At 47.5% G+C, this 24,328-nt stretch overlaps 1 protein-coding gene across 13 annotated transcripts in view; it reads left to right on the forward strand.

Moving 5' to 3' along the window:
• Positions 1-24,328, forward strand: part of TOM1L2 (target of myb1 like 2 membrane trafficking protein) — a 122,881-nt gene that overhangs the window by 60,127 nt on the left and 38,426 nt on the right. For 8 of the 13 annotated variants that reach the window (XM_023653649.2, XM_023653650.2, XM_023653651.2 and 5 more), the window contains exons 2-4: positions 3,447-3,531; positions 10,735-10,813; positions 17,426-17,575. In XM_023653649.2, the coding sequence (XP_023509417.1) occupies positions 3,447-3,531; positions 10,735-10,813; positions 17,426-17,575 (314 nt within the window). Of the gene's footprint in view, positions 1-3,446; positions 3,532-9,279; positions 9,386-10,734; positions 10,814-17,425; positions 17,576-24,328 lie in introns of those variants that run through there. The other 5 variants (XM_070228330.1, XM_070228328.1, XM_070228329.1 and 2 more) reach the window with 2 other exon arrangements.

Raw genomic sequence — 24,328 nt, forward strand, 5'->3', positions numbered from 1 at the left:
GACTGCTGTAGTTAACACTGCTGTATGATACATAGGAAGGTTGTTAAGAGAGTAGATCTTAGGAGTTCTCATCATGAGAAATGTTTTTCTTTTTCTTCTATCTATGTGAGATGATGGATGTTAACTAAACCTATTGTGGTAATCATTTCACAATATATGTAAATCAAACCATTATGATGTATGCCTTAAACTTACACAGTGATGTATGTCAATTATGTCTCAATAAAGCTGGAAAAAATGGTAGTGATGGTATCCCTCTCATGAACTGTACAGTTCGGATAGGGCAGCTTTAGAATTTCTCTAAGATATTAACTTGAGATATGAATTCCAGTTTTGCTAGAAGGTGAGGCAGTATCATAGAAATGCTGAGGCTTTAGAAATAGAGCTGAGATGGAATGTTGGCGCCGGTTCAACTATGTGATCCTGGCCGAGTACCCAACCCTGCTGAGCCGCCTCCTCCTCCTCCCCCTCCCTCTCCCCCACTCCTCCCCCTCCCGCTCCCCCCCTTCTTCTTCTTCTTCTTCTTTTTACTGAGGAAGATTTGCCCTGAGCTAAGATCTGTTGCCAATCTTCCTCTTTTTTTGTGTGTACGTCAGCCACTGCTACAGCATGGCCACTGACAGGTGACTGAACTAGGCCCACTGAAGTGGAGCATGCCAAACTTAACCACTAGGCCACTGGGTCTGGCCCTCCTTTCCTTCTTTTTAAATGTGGGAAGGAATAATGCCTACCTTAGGGGGTTGTTTTTTGAAAATTTTATTAAAAAAATTTAGGGGCCAGCCCGGTGGTGCAGCGGTTAAGTTTGCACGTTCCGCTTCTTGGTGGCCCGGGGTTTGCCGGTTTGGATCCCAGGTGTGGACATGGCACTGCTTGGCATGCCATGCTGTGGTAGGCATCCCACATATAAAGTAGAGGAAGATGGGCATGGATGTTAGCTCAGGGCCAGGCTTCCTCAGCAAAAAGGGGAAGACTGGCAGTAGTTAGCTAATCTTCCTCAAAAAAAATTTAAAAAATTAAAAAAAAATTTAAAGTGTTAAAATAAATATAACATAAAATTTGCTATCTTAACAATTTTTTAAGTAAGTACATTCACATTGTTGTGCAACCAATCTCCAGAACTTTTTCATCTTGCAACACTGAAACTCTATATCCATTAAACAGCAACTCCCCATTCCTCTCCCCCTAGCCTCAGGCAAACACCATTCTACTTTCTGTGTCTATGAATTTGACTACTCTAGGTACCTCTTATAAGTGGAATCATACAGTATTTGTCTTTTTATGTCTGGCTCATTTCACTTAGCATAATGTCCTCAAGGTTCATCCATGTTGTAGCATGTATCAAAATTTCTTTCCTTTTTAAGGCTGAATAATATTCCAGTGTATGCATATATTACATCTTGTTGTCCATTCATCTGTCAGTGGACACTTGAGTTGCTTCCACCTTTTGGCTATTGTGAATAATGCTGCTATGAACATGGGTGTACACATTTCTCTCAGAAACCCTGCTTTTAATTCTTTTGGATATATAACCAGCAGTGTAATTGCTGGATCATATGGTATTCTATTTTTAATTTTTTGAGGAACCACTATATTATTTTTCATATCAGCTACATCATTTTATATTCCCAACAACAGTGCACAAGGGTTCCAGTTTCTCCACATTCTCACCTGTACTTGTTCTTTTCTTTCTTTTTTTTTTTTGATAATAGCTATCCTAATGGGTATGAGATGATATCTCTCTGTGGTTTTGATTTGCATTTCTCTAATCATTTAGTGGTGTTGAGCATTTTTTTCATGTGCTTTTTGCTTATTGGCCATCTGTATATCTTCTTTGGAGAAATATCTGTTCAGGTCCTTTGCCCATTTTGTAACTGGGTTGTTTTTTTTGTTGTTGTTGAGTTGTAAGTGTTCTTTATATATTCTGGATATTAACTCCTTATCACATATTTGATTTGCAAATTTTTTCTCCCATTTCATAGATTGCCTTTCTACTCAGGATTCTGTCCTTTGATGCACAAAAAGTTTTTAATTTTGCTGTAGTCCAAGTTATCTATTTTTTTCATTTGTTGCCTGTGCTTTTGGTGTCACATCAATGAAATCATTGCCACGTGCAATATCATAAAGTTTTTCCCTTATGTTTTATTCTAAGAGTTTTATAGTTTTCGCTCTTTGGTTTATGTCTTTTATCTATTTGGACTTAATTTTTGTATATGGTGTAAGCTAAGGGTCCAACTTTGTTCTTTGGTGTTTGGATATCCAGTTTTCCCAGCACCATCTGTTGAAAAGACTGTCCTTTGGGGCTGGCCTGGTGGCGTAGCGGTTAAGTGCACACGTTCCGCTTTGGTGGCCTGGGGTTCGCTGGTTCAGATCCCGGGTGCGTACATGGCAACCCTTGGCACGCCATACTGTGGTAGGCGTCCTACATATAAAGTAGAGGAAGATGAGCATGGATATTAGCTCAGGGCCAGTCTTCCTCAGCAAAAAGAGGATGATTGGCAGCAGTTAGCTCAGGGCTAATCTTCCTCAAAAAAAAAAAAGAAAGAAAAAAAAGAAAAGACTGTCCTTTCCTACTGAATGGTCAGGAAGTTTTTTTGTGGAGGAAATAAAATACTGTATGTAGGGCCAGCCCTGTGGCCTAGTGGTTAAGTTTGGCATGCTCTGCTTCAGCAGCCTGGGTTCAGTTCTCAGGCACAGACCTATACCACTCATTGGCAGCCAAGCTGTGGCAGTGACCCACACACAAAATAGAGGAAGACTGGCACAGATGTAGGCTCAGGACGAAGCTTTCTTAGCCAAAAAAAAAAAAAAAAAACCCAATAAAACTGTATGTAAAGCATCTAACACCATGTCTGGCTGTGGCTTAAAAAATGGTAATCCTTCTTCCTCCTCTGTTATTCTAGATATTAACTGCTGAAGCTGATTCATAATAATTATAATAGCAAATACCTAATAGTGCTGACTGTGTGCCAGGCTCTCTTCCCAGTGCTTTTACATATATTGACCCATGTAATTGTCATAACTACTCTATGGGGCAGGTATTGTTGTTTTCCAGTGAGAAAACTGGGCACACAGAGGTTAAGTAATTTGCCCGGGTTTGCAAGCTGGTAAGTGGTGGAGCCTGTATTCAAACCCAGGTAGTTTGGCTCCAGAATCTGTAGGCTGGTAAACTTAACATCTCCCTGTTTTGGGTGATATTTGGTAGCTGAGGCCTATCGTGAGCCTGAGTCTGGAGTTTAGTGAATAAAGGACAGTGTTATGACATCAGCCCTCAGGCTGGGATCTCTTGCTGTGTGTTCTCTTGTAAAAGCAGCACCCTTAGAACTGCTCTGTTGGCCCAGCGCATCTGCTTGGGAGGAGAATGTGATGGTTCTGGTCCCTTCCTGTTTTCTGCCGGGGCCTCCTTATTCCAGGAGAAATGTAAACCAGTTTTCTCTCTGACTTTACAGAAAAGGCAACAGATGGCTCCCTGCAAAGTGAGGACTGGACGTTGAACATGGAGATCTGTGATATCATCAATGAGACGGAGGAAGGGTACGTGTGCTCCCCCACCCCCTCTTGTGAAGCTTGGCAGCTCCTGGCTGTCACTCAAAGCCTGCTGGGGCTTAAGAGTGTCAGGTGTTTTACTTTTTGTTTGTTTGCTGTGCATTTACTAAGCTGACACTCTTAATTATCTTTCCTCTTCTGTTCCACTTTCCCCCTAACCGCCCCCCAACCTCCCCCAGTGGCAGTGCCTGAGTTAGACCAGTGATGACCTCTTTTAATAACCTGCTTTAATCACAAGTGAAAGTGAAGTTGGTTGGTTACTTGGTTCCCAGTGGCTGTTAATCTCTGCAACCAGATCATCACCTCCTCTTGCCCCTCCTTCCCAGCCTCTGCCTCCCCTTCACAGACATCGGGGTATCTCTGCCCTGCTTTGCTGGGTTGGAGCCCCGGGAGTCAGAGAGAGCCCACAGTGCCCACAGAGAAAAAAATACATGTGAGGCACAGAGCAGCCAGATGTTTCTAGTGTGAGTGAACTTAACCCACAGGCTGCCTCTCTCGCATCCCTGGGTGGCGGGTCTGGTCTTCTTGTTGTTGTTGTGCACTATATATCCTCTTCTTATACATTACAGCTACATTCTCTTTATATTTCTTCCAAATTAGTCTGTATTTGGCCCTCTGTCCATACCATAAAAACAGAATTTACTGTAGCCACACCCTCTTGAACCATCTCCACAGTGGTGAGAACAGCCGGGACTTGGGCAGCCCTGGGCTAGCATCTTGGCACTGTCACTTACAGCCTTCCCATGAAAAAGTGGGGACCAGCCTCTGATGGTGGGTCCTGCTTTCATTCAGCAAATATTTACTGAGTGACTACTTTGTACTGGGCCCTATTATAAGTACTGAGGACACAATAGTGAACAGGACAGACAGACTCCCTCCCCTTGGGGAGCCGACAGTCCAGAGAGGAGAGGCAGGCCATAAACAAGATAACTAGGACGTATAACATGGTCAGCTGATGACAAGACTATGCAGAGAAATGAAGCTGGGAAGGGAGATGAGGAGAGAGAAGGCTGGGAATTAGCAATTTTAAGTAGAGTAATCAAGGAAAGTCTCACTGAAGTGACATTGAGCAAAGACTTGAAGGAAATTAGGGAGTAAGGTGTGATGATTATTCCAAGGGAGAACTTGCCAGCAGAGGGAACAGCAAACACAGAAGTCCTGGGACAGAGGGTGTCTGGTGTGTTTGAGGAACAGCAAGGAGACTAGTGGGGCGAGAGTGGGGAGAGTGAGGAAGAGGGTGCTGGAGATGAGGTCAGAGATGTGGGGATCCAGATAACACAGGCACCACAGGGACTCTGGCTTTGAGTTGAGATGAGAGGGGACTCCCTGGGAGGAGTTGAGTAGAGAAGGGGCGTGGTCTAACATTCAGTTTAAAGAGATCATTCTGGCTACAGCATTCAGAATGGCCTGGCTGGGGATGGGCCAAGGGCAGAAACAGGGAAACCAGTTAGGAGGTTATTACAGTAATCCTGTTGTGAGATGATAGCAGCTTGGACCAGGATGATAGTAGAGCAGGGAGTGAGAAATGATCAGATTCTGAATACATTTAGAAGGTGGAGCCAGTAGAATTTGCAGATGTGGGCGTGAGAGAAGAGTCAAGGATAACTCCAAGGTCTAGGGCCTGAACAGCCACAGGGATGGCATAATGATTTCCTGAGATGGAGCGGGCAGGGGTTGCAGAGATCAGAAGTTCAGCTAAAATCCTTTAGATCTGCCTGTGAAGCCCGCAAGGGGTGATGCTGACAGGGTCATGGCACAGAGGAGTCTGGAGTTGAGGTAGTGGCCTGCGCTCGAGATGTAAGTTTGGGAGTCTTTGGTGAAAGATGGCCTATTTCTGCCATCTAATGTAGGTGGTCAGCTTGGTGCCTGGCACAGGGACAGGATTCACAAAGAGTTGTTGGGGACTATGTATTTCTAATACTGTACTAACTAGGCTCACACTTGTCATCTCCCTCAGACCTACTTGGGCTCCTTTCTTCCTCGTGTCCCCCTCAGACACCATTCATTCGCTCATTTATCCAGTCGTCCAGCCACATTTATTGACCCCAAAGGTGGAGGCGCAGCTGGTTCCAGGATGCCAAGGTGAGTGCACCATGGCTTCTCTGGAGGCACTCACCAGGCAGAACCAGGAGGGCTGTGGCTGAGGTGTGTGCACATTGCTGTAGACTCAGAAGGAGAGGCAGTGGCGATGCCTCCTGGAGGGGTGGGCTTTGGACTGGTGCCTCAAGGAAGGCAGGAAGAAAGGTGTGCCATATAGCTAAGGGTAGCATGAAAAGGGCAGTGTGCTGAGGACACAGGCGGTCTTGGTGCACAGGAAAAAAGTGGGGAGAGGGACTGTCTGGAGCGGAAGCTGGAAAGGTGATTCAGGTCAGGTTGTAAAGAGCCCTCTTTCTGTGTCATCCCTCTAGAGTTGGGCTGTAGCCTCCAGGAGGTCCATCGACCTTTGCCCCTTTCCCTCTGTCCGTTCTCCATGCTGCAGGCAGAGGGTCTCCTAGAAACTGAGAACTCATCAAGTTACTCCCTTGCTAACAAGCCTTCTCTCAGGGTAAAAGTCATTAATGGATCCTGTGTGATAACCTGGCCCCTCTGCCGTTCCACTTAGGGCCCTCTCCCCTTATTCTCACTCTTCAGCCCCACTGGTCTTTTAGTTCTTTGAATTTCCCGCATTCCAGTACCCAGTTGGCAATTCTCCACACATCTGGGGGATATACAAATATATGTTGGAATGGAGCTTCCTCATTCCAAAGGGGCTGAAGCCTCCTTCCAAGGTCCAAGAGATGGGTCAGCTTCCTTTTCCAGTCCTCAACTCACAGGAGGCCTGCTTGCATCTTCCTCCTAATGCTCCTGTTCCTGAGTTTTTGAGTAAGAGCATCTCAGAGCCTCCTGGGGGTTCTCTGTTCTTGCCTCTACCGTGAGGTGGCATCAAAATCTCTTCCTAAGTAGGAGAAAACTCCCACAAGTTTGGCTAATGGTCGGCTACCTGGCCCCTGGTGTTCCTTCTGTTGCCCCTCACTTCTCCTTCCACTGATTACTTCTGTCATTCACTGGATCTCAGTTTGAATCTCATTTCTTGGACACCCCTCTCTCCTAATTTGGGTAAGTCCCCACTATGCGGTTTTGTAATACCCTGTATTATACTTAGGCTCATCACAGTTTAAATTGACATATCTTGACGTTTGTTAGAGTGTCTGTCTCCCTCCAGTCCCCCCTAGACTGTGAGCTCCATGAGGGCGGGAATTCTGTTTTACTCACCATTTTTTAATCTCCAGCACCTGCACAGTACACACATAATTGGCTCTTGACAAACATTTGTTAAATAAGTGAATAAATGAGTGAAGTCCCTAGGGAACCTGTAGTCCTATGAGCACTGCAGGCATGTGAACATAATCATAACACAGCGTGACAAGTGCTCCAAGAGAGAAGCTGTAAGTAGCTAACAAGAGAGAAACTAAAGCAGTGGCAGCCGGCTGACCTTGCGGCTATCAGCAGCAAAGGCTTCCTTTTCTTTTTCTCTCCAAAGCCCCAGTACATAGTTGTATATCCTAGTTGTATGTGGTTCTAGTTCTTCTATGTGGGATGCTCACACAGCATGGCTTGATGAGCAGTGCATAGGTCTGCTCCCAGGATCCGAACTGGTGAACCCTGGGCTGCCAAAGCAGAGCCTGAGAACTTAACCACTTGGCCACCGGCCCAGCCCCAGTAAAGGATTCTTGAAAGAGGTGACACTCAAGTGCTGTCTTGTATCATACGAGGGTGTCAGCCAGGTGAGGTGGTGGATGGCAGGGGAGGAAGGAGATGCTTAGGCTGGAGGTCAATGTGCGCAACATGTGCATAGGAAGGGGCATGTAATGGGATTAGAGACACAGAGCCTGAAGCTAGGCTGGAATCCCACATCCTCCATCACTTGCTGGGTGTCCCTGGGTGAGTTACTTCATCTGCTTTGTCTCAGTTTCCTCATTCATAAAATGGGGGTACCATTAGTACCTGTTTTATGGCTTCACTGCCTTATCCTGTCTCCCATTCTCTGAGCACTTGCCATGTGCTGGTCCCCTGTGCTGAGCCCTAGATTGCACCAGCTCATGCAGCACCCCCAACAGCCATATAAAGTGGGGACAGCCCATTTTAATGTTGAGGAAATGGAGTGGTTTGGCCACTTGGGAAAGATCTCACAGCACAGCTGGGAAGAGCAGATGTAGGATGTAAGCCCAGGCAGACCTGGCTCCAGCCAATGAAGCTCTGCCTGCACTTCTTTTATTTATTCAGAGCTTCACCTCTGGGAGGCTGTGGTCCTAGAGGGAGCAGATTTGGTGAGCTGCCCCACAGATCCCTCCCTGGGCTTTACTTAATGTCTAGGGCTGATGTCATCTCCTGCCTGAGACCTTGTGTGGCAGTGCCTTGTGACCTGGATCTGAGGTCATTAACAAGGAGTACTTGGCTGAATAACGGACCAGGAATATTTTAGATCCTGTTTACCAGACCTCACCTAGACCTACCTAATTAGGGCACAGACGTGTGGATTTGGTAAGTGCTTCCCACGTGATTCTGTTGTACGGCTCTGATGAGGATCCACGGACCTCGGTCATTTTCATGACCCTTCCCTGGACCTTGCCAAGCTCATTGAATCTTTGTCTGTGCCCCAGCATCTAAGCTGGAGGGGCCACAGAGGAGTAACTTCCAGATAAATGCAGTAGAGCAAGGTAGCAGCTGAGTGAGTGTTCAGGGTGGTGGAGGGGGCAGCCATGTCCTCCTGGGGGGAAAAAGGAGAAAGCGTCTCAGAAGCGCTAGTTCTAGAGCTGCAGGACAAGTTGAGTTTGGCATGACTGGAAACAAGGGCTCTCATGAGTCTGGGGTCAAGGAGACTTTCGGGAAGCTAAAGATGGCCAGAGGCCAGATCCTGAGGCTTTGGGGGCTGCCCCGAGGGTCCTGACCTTTCCTCTGAGAGCTGCTAGGGTGTCGGGGCACTCACACTTGCCATTCCCTCCTGGTCTTTTCTTCGTGCTCAGTCTTGGCTCTAGACTCTCCCTCTCTTTTCTTTCTGTTTCCAACTCCATGCTGTCTAATCTGCTGCTGCTTCTTGAAACTTTGCAGCTCCTCTGACATGTCTTTGATCCTCCTCTCTGAAGCTTCTTCCCTGGGGAGAGAGATAAATACTTGCTTTTGTGCTCACCCAGTCACTCTCAGGCAGTACTTCCCGCAGATGAATTTTCATTTTAACTCTAACCCAGGAGCCTGCTGACTCTGTGATTTCCCTCCACCACCATCACTCCCACACCGGGAGAGCTCTGAGTGTGCTGATGCTCTGTGAGCTATAAGTGATCACAGCCCTCGGAGGCTGTTCCCATTTTTCTGCTTCATGGAAGTTCAAGAGGAGAGGAATGAAACTGGATTGAGAGGGATGGCAGCTGTGGGTAAGGGCTAACGGTGGCTTGGCAGAGCCTTTGAGAGAGAGGAATTTATCCATGCTCCTGGCCAGTAGCTGCTGACCTTCATCAGCTCACATCCACAAACAATTCTCAAAGCTGAGAGCTTGTCAAGTCCCACATTTGCAGAAATCAGCATCCCTGTTTGGAAACTGCAGCCATACTGCAAACACACTTGGCAGGGACCTATTCCCCAGAGAGCCTTGTCCCATCAGCCCTTCGACTCAGAAGCCAAGAATTCCTGCAGGCAGCCATGTTTCAAGTCAAGAATGGGAAATAGGTGACTCAGGGTGTGTTTTCATTTCCTCTAGGAACCTTGCCTTGCTGCTGCGTATTTCTGTCTACATTGGGCTGGCTAGCAGAGCTTCTACCTTCGCCTCTCCCAGCTTCCTCACACATATTTGAAAGGACTTTTTCGTTTGGTAAATAGATCACACATATTTCAGAGCTGTAGGATTAGGAGGTCCCTGATTTACAGACGTTCACCTTTGGAAAGACCCAGATGTATTGACACACTGATGGGTGAAAAGACCCACTTGCGATAGCAAAGGGCAGGCCTGCAGCTGCATGGGGCTTCCCAGAGCGGAGGGATGGGCATCAGGGCAGGGGCTTCATCCCAGAGGTAGTCTGGTAGTTGAGGTTAGTCCCATGACTTTGTTGAATCTTGGCTTAGAATAAATTAAATAACGTGTTAGACACAAGGGCTGCACCTAATAGGTGCTCTTAGAACAGTGATTTAAGGAACAAGGTGTTCCAATTTCCAAACAGCTTATGAAGAGGCTTTTGAACATGGCCCATTTGTAAACTGGGGAGTGCGTATAATCCTGCGAGATTCCCTCTGAGAATCCGTGTCAGATTCAGTACCTAAAAACACACAAATCCTTGGTTTTGAGGAGACTTACTTAAGTTTCCTCAAGGAAAAAGGAGTTTCATGGAACCATGGAGGAGCTGAACATCCAGGCCTAAGCAAGGACCTGGCCATTCTCTCTTATGTCTCTCTCTGGTTTCTTCAGTGTACCCACAGACCAATGGGTTAGTTATTGTTTTCAATAAATAATACTTGCAAGTGATACAAAATTCAGAAAGGCTGCAAAAAGGCAGTCCAGTAAAAATTCTCCCTGTCTCCTCTGTCACCCAGTTCCCCTCCTAAGGGGCAGCCAGAGTTCCCGGCTGCTTGTGGTTCTCTGCCCTGTGCTGCATGCGCTCCACGTGTACATTTGCAGTCTTCTTATAACTTGGATAGTAGCGTCCTTCATGCACAGCTCTGCAGAGGACTCTATTCATGGATCTTTGAGTTTTCTCCATATTGCAGCTGTACCGTATTCCATTGTATGCATAAAGGTGATTTTAATTTGGTCATATTGGTGGACATTTAGTTTGTTTCCAGTCTTTTACGTTTACAAATGTGCTGCAGCAAATAACCTTGTATACATACTGGTTCACACAAATGGGCAAATCTGCAGGATAGTACCTCAAAGTGGAATTTGCAAGGATCTTTTTTTTTTTTGAGGAAGATTAGCTCTGAGCTAACTACTGCCAATCCTCCTCTTTTTGCTGAGGAAGACTGGCCCTGAGCTAACATCCGTGCCCATCTTCCTCTATTTTATACTTGGGACGCCTACCACAGCATGGCTTTTACCAAGTGGTGTCATGTCTGCACCCAGGATCCGAACCAGTGAACCCCGGGCCCCTGAGAAGCAGAACATGTGAACTTAACTGCTGTGCCACCAGGCTGGCCCCTGTAAGGATCTTAATATGTCCTTTTCTTCAGGCCAAAGGATGCCATTCGAGCCCTGAAGAAGCGATTGAACGGGAACCGGAACTACAGAGAAGTGATGCTGGCGTTAACAGTGAGTGCTGCCCTTCTGGGGTTGGGAGAACATCTGGGAGAATCCATGCTCCTCACCTCGCCCCACTCATGTGGCCTTCTCTCTGTCCACTCAGCACAGCCTCCCATGGATGTGTGGTGCGTTTGCTGCTGGAGTGCAGCGGAACCTTCCCGTAGTGCCCTTAGGTTTTCCTACCCTCTTCTGAAATGGGGAGTGAGCTTCAGTCCAGTATATACCAGCAGAAGAGAAGGCATGGGCAGCACTGACTAGTACAGAAGCCCAGAGCAGAGAAGCCAGAGAGCTGGGTTTGGGTCTCCTTTCAGCCACCAGCCTGCTGTGAAACATCTAGGCTAGCTGCTTCTCTGGCCGTCAGTTTCCTCTTTATAAAAATGCTAGCTTCCACTAAGTACCTGCTGGTGACTGTGCTGAGCTTTTCAGATGTTAATGAAAATGCTTACAATAAACTTCCAAAATATGTTTCATCATCCCCCTCACACAGATGAAGAAACTGAGGCTCAGAGAAGTCTAGGGGTTTGCCCAGACTTCACAGCTGGAGAGCTAGCCAGGTGTGGATTATGGGGTAAAAACTGATCATTGCCTCAGAGGTTCTTGAAAGAGTCGGCCAAGTGACTCCTTTCAGGAACAGATCAGGTTTTTGCCCTTCCTTAAAATGTCAGAAAATTAAAAGGGACAGCTTCAGGTGTTATTTCTGTCTTGAAAAAGCTAACAGTTTTTCAGATGTGGCAAAATCTGGGCCACAGTGAATTCTTTTTTTCTTTTGAGATTTTATTTTTCCTTTTTCTCCCCAAAGCCCCCCCCGGTACATAGTTGTATATTTTTAGTTGTGTGTCCTTCTAGTTGCGGCATGTGGGACGCCGCCTCAGCCTGGCTTGATGAGCAGTGCCATGTCCACACCCAGGATCCGAATCGGTGAAACCCTGGGCCTCCGAAGCAGAGCACGCGAACTTAACCACTCGGCCACAGGGCCGCCCCCCAAAGTGAATTCTCAGCATGTGGGCTTCTTTGTAGGTTTGAATAGTTTGTTATTTATCCAAAACAGCTATAACCTGTTTCCTTGTGTGTGTGTGTGTGAGTGAGGAAGATTGCCCCTGAGCTAACATCCATGCCAATCTTCCTCTGTTTTGTATGTGGGATGCCACCACAGCATGGCCTGGTGAGCAGTGTATAGGTCTGTGCCAGGGATCCGAACCCACAAATCCCAGGCTGCTCAAACGGATCACGTGAACTTAACCACTGTGCCACCGGGCCAGCCCCAACATGTTCCCTTTTACAGAAGAAAAACTGTTTGGATTTTTGTCCAAGTGAAGACGCAAGACTTTTTAAGAGAATTCTCTGCCAGGGAATTGAGATTTGAATAATAAAGGAGAAAAAGACCAGTTGAGAAATAGGGAGTTGAAAGCTTTTGTTTTTTTCTCAGAATTTGAGCCACGGCATTCGCTAAACCCAGAGTGATACCTAAAATGAATTGTTTTCAGAGAACTGAAGTCACCAGGGAGTGAACCGTAACATGTCAGGACATTGTCCTGGTATCTCACACAGATCCCTTTACGTGCCCAACTTCATGGTAACCATATTGGATCGAAAGCTTCCTAAAGTGGTCTCTGCCTCTACTTCCTACAGCAGAGCATAATAAGCATCGTTTTACCTTTCCTGATCTTTGTCTTTGTTATTATTTTGTCTTTGTTATTATTATTATTTCCCTCCAGCTTTATTGAGATATTATTGATGTATAACATATAAGTTTAAGGTATACGATATGATTTGATACACGTATATATTACAAAATGATTACCACAATAAGGTTAGGTAACACCTCCATCCCTCACATAATTACCTTTTTAGTGTGTGCGTGGTGGTAGCATTTAAGATGTGCTTTCTTAACAACTTTCAAGTATGTACTACGGTATTATCAATTATAGTCGCTGTGCTGTACATTATATCCCCAGAGCTTATTTGTCTTTTTTTTTTAAACAGCTTTTTTTTGTTGTTTTTTTGAGGAAGATTAGCCCTGAGCTAACTACTGCCAATCCTACATCTTCCTCTTTTTGCTGAGGAAGTCTGGCCCTGAGCTAACATCCATGCCCATCTTCCTCTACTTTATATGTGGGACGCCTGCCACAGCATAGCTTGCCGAGTGGTACATGTCCGCACCTGGGATCCGAACCAGCGAACCCCAGGCCCCTGAGAAGCAGAACATGTGAACTTAACCGCTGCACCACTGGACCAGCCCCAGAACTTATTCATCTTGTAGCTGGGAGTTTGTACCCTTTGACCAACATCTCTTTCTCCCTGCCCTCTAGCCCCTGGCAACCACCATTCTATTCTCTGTTTCCATGAGTTTGTCTTTTTTAGATTCTACGTATAAGTGAGAGCATACATGTGTGTCTTTATCTGACTTATTTCACTTAGCATAATGACCCTAAAGTCCAACCATGTTGGCACAAAAATCAGGATTTCCTTTCTTTTTAAAGCTGAATAATATTTCATATACACCACATTTTCTTTATCCATTCATCCATCAGTGGACACTTTAGTTGTTTCCATGTCTTGGCTATTGTGACTAATGCTGCAGTGAACATGAGAATGCAAATATCTCTTCGAGATCCTGTTTTTATTTCTTTTGGATACGTACCCAGAAGTGGAATTGCTGGATTGTATGGTATTTCTATTTTTAATTTTCTGAGGAACCTTCACACTGTGTTGCATAGTGGCTGCACCAATTTACATTCCCACCAACGGTGCACCAGGGTCCTTTCTCTCCACATCTTTGCCAACACTTGTTATCTCTCATCTTTTTGATGATAGCCATTCTAACAGGTGTGAGGTGATATCTCATTGTGGTTTTGATTTGCATTTCTGTGATGATTAGTGATGTTGAGCACCTTTTTATGTATCTGTTGGCCATTTGTGTGTCTTTTTGGAAAAAATGTCTGTTTAACTCCGTTTAATGTCTATTTAAGACCAATGTCAAGAAGCACTTTCCCTATATTTTCTTTTAGTAGTTTTACAGTTTCAGGTCTTACATTTAATAGTTTTACATTTTACAATTTAAATTTAATAGTTTTACAGTTTCAGGTCTTAGATTTAGTCCATTTCGAGGTAGTTTTTGTAGATGGTATAAGATAGGGGTCTAATTTCATTCTTTTGCTTGTGGCTGTTTTCCCAGCACCGTTTATTGAAGAGACTATCCTTTCCCTATTGAGTGTTCTTGGCTCCCTTGTCTAACATTAGTTGATCATATATGTATGAATTTATTTCTGGGCTCTTGATTCTGTTCTATTGGTTTATGTGTCTGTCCCTCTGTCAGTACTATACTGTTTTGATTACTGTAGGTTTGTAATATAGTTTGATGTCAGGAAGTGTGATTCCTCTAGCTTTGTTCTTCTCTCTCAGGATTGCTTTGGCCATTCAGGGTCTTTTGTGGTTCCATATGAATTTTAGGATTATTTTTTCTATTTCTGTGAAATTATTGATGGCTTTGGGTAGTCTGGACACTTTAGCAATAGTAATACTTCCAATCCATGAACACAGGGTATCTTTCCATTTATTTCTATCATCTTCAGTTTCTCTTATCAATGTCTTATAATTTCCAGGGTACAGATCATTCACCTCCTTGGTTAAATTTATTTCTAAGTGTTTTTGTTTTTGTTTCTTTATTGTAGTCAGATCTCCCCTGCAAATCTAGTGATGCCTTTGGGATACTGATGAAATGTGTACATCCATTGTCCCTACATCAAAGGCCCTGGCCTTGGGGACGTTGCATGGTCTCATGCCTGCTTTTATGACTTCTCTGTCTTTGTCTTCACATACCCTGTTAGTTTCTTTCTGTCTTCTTGCTCCTTGTGGGCCTTTCCTAACTTGATGTCTGCACCTGCCAAGATTGTTAATATTTACCCAAAGTAGGAGTTAGTCAGAGGTCTTGAGGGCTCTCTGCCTGGGCCTTAGTGGGTGTGGACTTGAAGTGTCTATTTCTTATTGCTTCAAGGCGCGTTTTGCTTATTCTGTGGGCTTTGGCTACATTCTAGAAAATTGTCACCGTGTGTTTCATGCCCTGTAACCCACAGGGACTGACTTGCTAATGGCCTTTTTGGCAGAGTGGCCTGAAGTGGACCACTGGGCTTCCTCGGCTGTGTGGCCCTTGCCAGCCAGGGAGGACCTCCTGCATCTCCTGTTCTGCTAGGCTTCAGAGCTGCTTTGTAGCACCTGCCGCCTCTGTCTGGGGCATTTCTAAGCCTGTGTACCTGAGCCCCAAAGGCCAGGCTAGGACACACTGACTTTAATGACTGCTGTCTAGGAAAGTATAGGGATGTGTTCCCTGAAGATGAGAAGTGCATCTTGGCCCACAGCTGCTCTGCATATGGATGCGGAGCCACAGCCACCCCCCACCTTAACCTTCCTGCTCTTCTTTTTTCCATGTTCTTTCCTACTACATGTGCTTTCCTCCCCAGCCCCCTGCCCGTTCCTTTCCCACCTGCTTCTCACAAAATAAATGATTCTTCCCACCACCTACCTCGGCCACAGCAGCCTGCATAGTGGCTGGTAGGCTGTTAGGAGGAACCTAGGAAGTAGAGCGACTGTGAGTTCCTCGACGGCAGGAAGAATCCTGCTGGTTCATCTTGGCAGCCCCCACCGGTCCCTGTGAGAGAGAATGTTGGTTACCTCATGGTCACCTGGAATCAAGCACGAGCAGAGGCTAAGAAAGAGTGCCCTTGGCTGAGGAAAACCTCAGCGACTCATGGATGCCCAGTTTTCGAGTCCTCCTCAGCAAGTGGAGCGGAACATGGAGTCTCCCACAGTGCAGTAACAGTGGGAAAGGAACAGTTATGATTGGCTAAGGGGCTGCCAGGCCTGGGGCAAATCCCAGCTCTGGCCTCCTCAGTGAAGTTACTAGCACCTCTAAGCCTCAGTTTCCTCATCTCTAGAATGGGATAATACCCACCTTACAGGGTTATTTCAAGAACCACTTCAGGGAACAAGAAATCCAGCACATGTTGTCGTCTGAGGGACTCTTGGCTGATCTTGGAGGAGAGCTGTGAGGGAGGGATGGCCCCGTGGCCTCATTGTGGGTGATTGGAGTTCCCATCCTGCTTCTGGCACTGATCAGCAACTTGTACCTTGACCAGTTTCTTCACCTTTCTAAGCCTAACTCTAGAAAAAAGAGAGAAAGAATAACATCCTCTAAAAGAGAATTAATTAGTTGTGAGAATTAAATGAAATTATATACAGTGTGACTGCCTGGCATATAGTCTGCATTTGGACCTTTCTTTATGGCCATGCTTTGTCGAGGTAATGCCTCATCGTATGAACCCAGCCCTGTGGAATGGCTGCGTAAGGTAATCAGTGGTCAGGTTAGTTCGGGCCAATGAGGATAACTGCATAGTCAGAAATGTCACCTGTTGCTGGTGACTTCCTTCCAAGGAGGCATTCCCCAGTAGTTCACTGTGGCATTGGGGGTTGCTGGTGTGGGAAGGGCCAGGTGATTGTATGGATTGGTTTACAGAGAGCTGAGAAGTTCAGAAAGCTGTCTTCCAGACTGAAGATCCTCCAATTGGTACCTCTGAATTCCAGCAGGCCTCTCCCCTGTCCTGTGGGGACTGAGAAGCTGTCCCTCTTTACTCGAGTGTGTACACTAGGCTTCTGAACATTTATCATCATAGTCCTCATTTGCTAGCACCTCCCCCATGCAGGGCACTGTGTTAGGTGCTTCAAACACACACACTCTCATCCTTACTACAGTCCTGCTAGGCGGCACTCCTGTGCCCACTTCACAGATGAGGAAGCTGAGGCTCAGACTGTCCTAGGCCATTCAGGGAGAAAGTGGTGGAGCTGAGATTCAGGCCCATGTTGGCCATTGGCCAGAGCCCACACACTGTGCTTTTCTGAGGGGCTAAGACCTGTGTAACTCATTTCTCCAGACAAGGGAGGAAGAGTGGGCAGGGTTTGAAGTGAAAATGGACCTTAAAGCCACCTGGCAGCTGAGGCCCACAAACCGTTTATTAAGGGTGGAAAATCCTTTGTCACTGCCAATTTTAGTTGCAGAAGCAGAATTGTGTGGGTTGTGCAAGGTGTGTGTGTGTGTGTGTGTGTGTGTGTGTGTGTGTGCGCGCGCGCACGCGCACATGCGTGCGTGCATGTGCATGTTTGCTTCCTCACATACAAGGTCCCGTAACTCACTAGGCAAATCAGGCTGTCACAGCAGCCTTCTCTTGTGACAGAGCCTTTGTCCCATTAGCTAATGCCTCACACCCAGAAGCCCAGAGAGAGGAGCTAAAATGCTAATTTTCAGGGACCACTCAAGTCATTTGGATCCCGTTAAAACACCAGCATCTTTCTCATGTAAAACTGGTGCCTCAGTTACCAACTCACTGCCTGATTCTTGTTCAGGGACAGAAGACTTCGGTCAGCAAGGTGCTGCGGTCATCCCCAAGGAATAACTAAATTAGAGCATGGGGATGCGTGTGCCATCTCAGTTTGACTCTGGAGGAGGCCGTCAGAAAGATGATCTGGGAGAAGGAAAGAGGGGGTGGTGGAAACTTGGCTGCCCTCCTCAGTTCCTGGCGGCTCCTCCAGCTCCCGTGGTGGTGACCTCTCTTTCCTTTCCTCCCATATCAGGTGCTGGAGACATGTGTGAAGAACTGTGGCCACCGCTTCCACATTCTCGTGGCCAACCGAGATTTCATCGACAGTGTTCTGGTCAAAATCATCTCTCCCAAGAACAACCCTCCCACCATTGTACAGGACAAAGTGCTCGCTCTGATCCAGGTGTGTCAGTTCCCCTTGTCCAGTTTGTTGGGACAGAGTGTGACAGAGCCTCTTATCAGTGAGTCCACATGCTTTCCCATCATTCGGAGGAAAGAATGGAGGCTTCTGGGTTTAAACATTTGTTGCAAAACACTTACTTTTTTTACACTCGTCCCACTGGAATGAAACCCTAAGTGGTGGCTCTCCAGCCAGTTGACAGAGCCTTCATTGAAGTTTTCTGGATACCTGGCCCTCCACTGTCCATAAGGGCAGGTGGAGGGCCCTGACAGGTCTCTGAGCCATCAGGGACAATGTGGAGTAGGACGGGCCATATTAGAGCCCTGTGCAGGACTGGTGAGTCACAGGGCAGGTGGGGCAGGTTAGAGGGGAGATGGTCTTAAGGGGTGATTCACTCAGGAGATGACATTTCCTTTGGACCCTAAAAGATGACCAGGAGCTTAGTGGAAAGGTCAGAGTGCGAGAAGTATTGCAGGCAAAGAGAATAACATGTGCAAAGGCCCAGAAACATCAAAGAGAGCAGTTGACATACTTGGGATGTATTCATTATTAATTGCTCTGTAACAAATTACCCCAAACCTTAGCAACTTAAAACAACAGATGCTTATTATCTTATCGTTTCTGTGGGTCAGGAATTCAGGAACAGCTTAGATGGGTGATTCTGGCGCGGGAGCTCTCATGAGGCTGCAGTCAAGATATTGGCCAGGACAGCCTCATATGAAGGCTCAACTAGAGCTGGAGGAGCCAGGTGATGGTTTTCAAACATCCTCTTCTCTTTAAGAGGTGCACTTTAATTCCCCTACTCTTGAGGCTGGACTTGCTGCCTCCCTTCTAACAATAGAATATTGAAAAGATGGTGTGTGACTTCTGAGACTTGGTCATAAAAGGTGCTGCAGCTTCTTCCTTACTCTCTCTTGAGTCACTTGCTCTATGGAAAGCCAGCTACCATGTCATGAGGACACTCAAGAGGTCCACATGGTGAGAAACTCAGGCCTCCTACCCACAATCAGTAAGGAACGAAGGCCTCCTGCCAACAACTATGTGGGTGAGCCACCTTGGAAATGACCAGAGTGTAGTGAAGAATGTCTGGGGCCAGGCTTGTGGCAAAGAGGGAAGCAGGAGATGAGGCCAGAAGGCTGGTCAGGGGCTTCTGGGCCATATATGCTGAGGAGTTTGTACTTTGTCCTGTAGGCAGTGGGGACACATTGAATTTTTCTGAGCTGGGTTTACAAAGTCACATCTGGATTTTAGACAGAGCACCCTGGTGACACAGGGTGTCATACATCACGTAAGGCACATACATCAACAAGCACATCCAATGTGGGGTGAATAGTGCTGTGGTAAAGGAAAGACAAGGGCCTGCAGGAGCCAAGAGGAGACCAACCCAGGGGGTGGAAATGGGGCTGAGAAGGCAGGGGGGCAGTGTGATTAGGGGTGGGCACAGGGCTCTTGAGGTAATGGTGCCACCTGAGGCTGGAGAGGAGAGAGGGGCTCGAGCCCAGGAGTCTGTAGGTTCTGTCTGTTCTTTTCGTCTGCACCCTCTGCCTGAAAGTCCTCCCCAGCTCTTGGGGCAGTTGACTCCTCTCCATCATTCACAGAGGCCTCCCCGCCACCCAAATTACAGCACGCATCTCACTCCCAGCACCCTCTTTTATGGTCTTCAAGTACTTCTGTGCTAACTTTTCTATCGTCCGCCTCACTCTGAGTGCCCTGAGAGCCCAGGGACGTTATATCCTCAGGGTCTAGAGTAGTCGACTGTGTAGAGCAGGTGGTCAGGAAGTTGCTGTTTTTCCTGATGAATGGATGGATGCAGTTCACTGAAGCTCTCAGAAAGGGGAGGAGTGTGGCTGGCAGCCGAGCCCCCTCCCATGCCTCCTTAGGTTGTCCCTATCCCTTCATTCTACCCACCCAGCATGTCTCTCTCTCTTCCATCTCTCTGTCTCACACACACAGGCACATACTACCCCACCCTCTGCCCTCCCCATCCCCCCCTCCACCCCCTACCACCCCCTCATTCTGGGACTTCCCCAGTACATTCCCCTGCCCCAACACCCCCAGTAATTGATGTCAAGAAAACGAATAGCCACTTTTTCTCACAAAAGGAGGGACACCCCAGCCTAAACCCCTTATGTGTCGCCACAGGAGAGGTCTCCTGGAAGGAGCACTTCCTGTGATGAGAGCTTCCCTCACCCCCAGCCAGGCCCAGTACCCCTGCCCCTAGCAAGCACAGCCATGGCAAGGGTCGTGATCTGCATTGCCCCTGCTGACTGTTTGGGGATCCCGGCTGAGGTCAAGGAGAGCCTTCTGCACTAGCTGTGGCCCCTGGCTCTCCCAGGCAAGGATGCCAGCCAGTGCACTGGCCCTGACCTCTGAAGCTTTCCCATTGGGGTCACCATCTCCTCTCAGCACTGCTTTGTAACCTCAGGGCTGGTGTTTTAACTTTTCTGGGCTTCTACCTCTTTATCTGTAAAATGGGGTCTGAGATCAGCCTGCAGCAGAACTGCGGCCCACACCTGTGTTCTGAGGACTCCCCCTGCCGGCCTGGCAGCAGCATGTACACCCACCCTCCTGGGCTGGAGCGGGATGGGGGCCCTTGAAGGCCTCGCAGCCTCCTGTCTGGCCAGGACACTCGGGACTCAGTTTCCCTAATCCAACTGGGTAAACGCAAGGGGCTTTCGGTAGGGGGGCTTCCAGGCAGACTTGATGACCTAACTGGGGAGAGTTTCTCCTCTCCAGATATTGAAGCTTTCCTGAAGAACTTTCAGCTTTGTCAGGGCCAACCAGCACGGAGCAAAGCAGGCAGCGTTCAGAGCTAGCAGATGGCTTGGCTTCTGTAATGTGGTGACCCAAAGCATAAACAGGATCCTTCTTTTTACTTTTTATTGATTCATAAAATATATACAGGAAATTGCACATAAAAAAAGCATCTACAACTTGATAAATTTTTACAAACTGAACGTACCTATGTAACCAACCCTTATGTTGCGAAGCAGAGTATAACCAGCACCCAAAAAGTCTCACCCCTCTGGGGTGACCACTTGCCTGACTTGCCACAGCATAGATGGGTTTTTCCTGTTCTTGACCTTCGTCTGCATGGACTTGGGATGCAGTAGTGATCTATCGTGTCTTGTGTCTGGCCCTGCTGTGTCTGCAGGCCTCACCTCGGCGGGGTATGATCATCGGCCTTCCATTCCTGTTGCTCACATGGCTGTGTCAGTCCTGCTGGGTGAATGTGGCACAATTTATATACCCCTCCCACTGTTGATGGGCACTTGGTATTTCCCGTTTTGGGCCACTGTGAAAAATGCTGCTATGAGCATCTCGCACATATTTTTTGGTGAGCATACGTATTTATTTTTATTAAGTTGAATATGTGAAACTGCCATCTTTCTTGGTCAAAAATGGTTGAATATTAGCAATTTCCTATGGTTCAACCTAATGCCTAGGAGAGGAATTACTTGGTGGCGGGGAATGCCCACACTCCCAGTTTAGTGGTGTTCAGCGTTCTCTCCCAGCAGCGTATGAGGGTTTTAGCCGCTTCACATCCTCACCAGCACGTGGTGTTTTCCATCTTCTTCCTTATAGCCCATCTGATGAGTATGTAGAAATAGTGCAGCCTTTTTTAAACCCCTTTGAGAAAGATGATGATTTTATTTACATGTTGAATATACTTTTAAAAACTGCACAAGCCCCCCAGAGAGTCTGATAATTCCCCCTGGGAAAGAAAGTGCTGCTCCCACTGTGAAACAACAATGGACGTCTCTTGCCAACCTGTGAGTAGGCAGCAGGCCATCATATAAATACAGCCAGACTGAAAAGAGGTTCAGCTAAATGTGTGGGTGCCAGAACTGTGACAGAGTCTTTCTCACCATCCTCATTATTGGGACTTTTCTTGGTGCTCTTCAGAACCCAGCTGCCAGGAAGTGGAGCCAGGTCACTCCTGGCCCCGCCCATGGGGAGCTGGCAATTTAACGGGGAGACAGAGGTTTGTGGATGATAGCGGGCCAGGGCCTAGCCAGGGACGACTTGAGCCAGCTTTGAGTATTCGAGGGGCAGCCCTAAATTCTGAATGTATTGGCACTTGAAAAGCTTTTAAGGCGAAGGGGCTGTACAGACAAGTGCCACCCCACTCCCACCCACGAAATCCTGGCAGGGGTGGAACCTGTGGCTCTGATTACCAGCCTGTGGCCTGAGCCCACTGTCCCTTTGGTTGCACCCTGAGGATGGAAGCAGGGCTGCAGCCACGTTGGGAACAGGGAAAGGGTCAGTCTCCAAAGCAGATTTTCTAATGTTCCCCCTGTCCCTCTAGGGAAATGGGTGATAGAGCTTGTCCTTGCATGTCCCCCTGACCCACAGTCCACCATCCTTTCTGATTCCCTTCCTAGTATGCTGATCACAGGCATCGTCAGCCTAAGATTGGCATTTCAGTTGCCACGTTTGCCCTCAGCAGCCCTCTGGTTCAGGTGTGAAGAGAATCAGGGGATGCCTATCCCTCCTTCCTCTCCAGCACTGTGTCTTTCCTGCACTCCATTCCTCCTCTCATTGAGGCATCAGGTTCTCTGGCTGCTCTCTAGCCATCCATAAGCACCATCTCCCCCAGCCCCCCAAAGAAGACACCCTGCCCAGGCTTGTGTACCCCGGAGGCCCTGCCCTTCAGAATGCCCAGGGAAGACCACCCTCCATTTGCCCTAGACGAGCCCAGTGTGGGAGCTCTATGGCAGTACGGTCCTGGAAGCCTTTACCTGACTCAGGTGTGAGGGCTCGGGGCTAACCCTGCCACAGGTGTTTGCCTTTGTGGAGTGGGGCAGTCTCCCTGGTAGCATGGGAGGAGAGATGTTGCGAGCAGAGCAACCTAGTGAGCAGCCTGCCAACACTCTCACTCCCAGCCTTTGAGTTGCCTGCAATTTTTAGCTTTAGCCTGTAAGTCTTCATATGGTCCCTTGGCTGGCCTTTTGGCTGTATTCCTTTCTGTTTCCTCATGTTAAGTCTCATTTTTGAGAAGACAAGGATATTCCCACTCTACACCATCCCTCAGCCTTTCCCTTGGAATTATTTTCAGGAACAGAAATATCATGATTCTGGTACAGTAACCTCATCATGCTCATGCCTCTGCTTCCTCCTCCCCCTTCTCTTCACACCCCTCCACCTCACCCCATCCCCTGTGCCTCAGCAGTAGAGTCTAAAAATACTCTCTTTCCACTGAAAGTTTTTCTTTCCACTGAAGAAAGTGAGCTGTTTGGAGAGGGGGTGGGGGCAGGAGGAGCTGGAGGTTTTGTGTTCTTGGAAGGTGTCAGAGGCCTGGTGGCTGAGCCTTTCGCCAGATTCTGTGTGGGTGGACAGACCCTGTCACTGGGAACAGGAAGTCTAGTCCAAGGGCATAAGCAAAGCATGGCAGAAGCCTCCTTTTGTCCAAAGAACAGGACCTATATTAGCAATCAGCAGTCTTTTATTGATCTGAAATTTGATGATTTAAAACTTTGTTCAAACTTGAGAGATACAGAAATGATTCAGAAATGATATGGTTCATGTTTGTGTAGGGTTTTAGTCTGGGGTTTGGTGTACAATCCAAAGGAATGAAGGAGATAAAAAACAAGAATTTCTCTCTCTTTCTTCTCCTCACTAGACCTTCCTCTGGGTCTTTCAACCCCGTAACTCTATAGGCACAGGCAGGAAAAGGGAGAATTACATAAGGAGCAGTGAGGTGGCCACTGACTTGTTAACCAGCCAGCACCTGTGACAAGGACTCCTCAGAGAGTGTCAGCGCTGCTTTGTCACTCTGCTTTCTGATGGGGCAGCCTGCCAGCGCCACCTTTGCAGCTCCTTGGCTTCAGGTTGAGAACCCAAAGGGAACCAGACCTTCTGAGGCTTGCCATGTCTCCTCTAGAGTGGATTCTTGATTCTCAGCTGCGTCAGCTGTCTAGAGGGGCTCCTGCTTTATCACTGTCACCTCAGTCTCTCGACAGCCTAAGTGGCCATCTTCCTCTCTTCTCTGAAGTAGGACAATGAGAATGCTTAGTAACTATGAGAACTGAATTCAGTCTAACTTGACAGTCTAAATGCTGACCGACTGCTGTCTGTGCAAGGGCGAAGCTCAGTGTGTGCCTTCAAAGCTATGACCTCGTGGGAAAGAAGACAGGAGCACAGGTATTTGGGCATTATCCCTGGAAGATGCTAGAGGCACACAGAATCTCTGGATTTCTCCCACTTCTGCATTTCCACATATGACTATTCCTTGAAATGTGCCTCCCTCCTGGTCTGCCTGTTGGCATCAGAATCTTGCTCAATAGAGAATGCTGCCATGAGCATATGCTCTGTTAGCAGCCACCTCACCTAAACTGCACAGGGGTCCCACACAGGGGCTGACATGGCAGCAGGTGGGAAGGGTGTAGATTAGCTAAGACTGCTTGGTTGCAAATAACAGATGCCAACTCCAGCTTGCCTAGGCAAAGGAGAGAGTTCGTCATGATAAGGCAGGGCTCCCCAGAACCCTGGGGTGTGACTGGGCCTGGGGAAGGGACAGAAGGGATCAGGAAAGCCCTCTGAGTCTTCCCCTGTGTGTCTGCACCTCTCAGAACACCAGCTGCACCATTCCAAGGACATAGACTGTCTGCTCCCTGGTCCCAGGCTGACACATGGTTGCCTCCCATGGCCCATATCTATAGAGGACAGTTTCACCTCCCCAAAGAGAGCAGCCCAGCTCTCCCTGGGCCCAGGGCCAAGCTCCTGGGAGGAGGAGAATCTGCTTGGGCCCACTTA

This window comes from Equus caballus, chromosome 11, assembly GCF_041296265.1.
Source record: "Equus caballus isolate H_3958 breed thoroughbred chromosome 11, TB-T2T, whole genome shotgun sequence".
NCBI classification, from domain to species: Eukaryota; Metazoa; Chordata; class Mammalia; order Perissodactyla; family Equidae; genus Equus; species Equus caballus.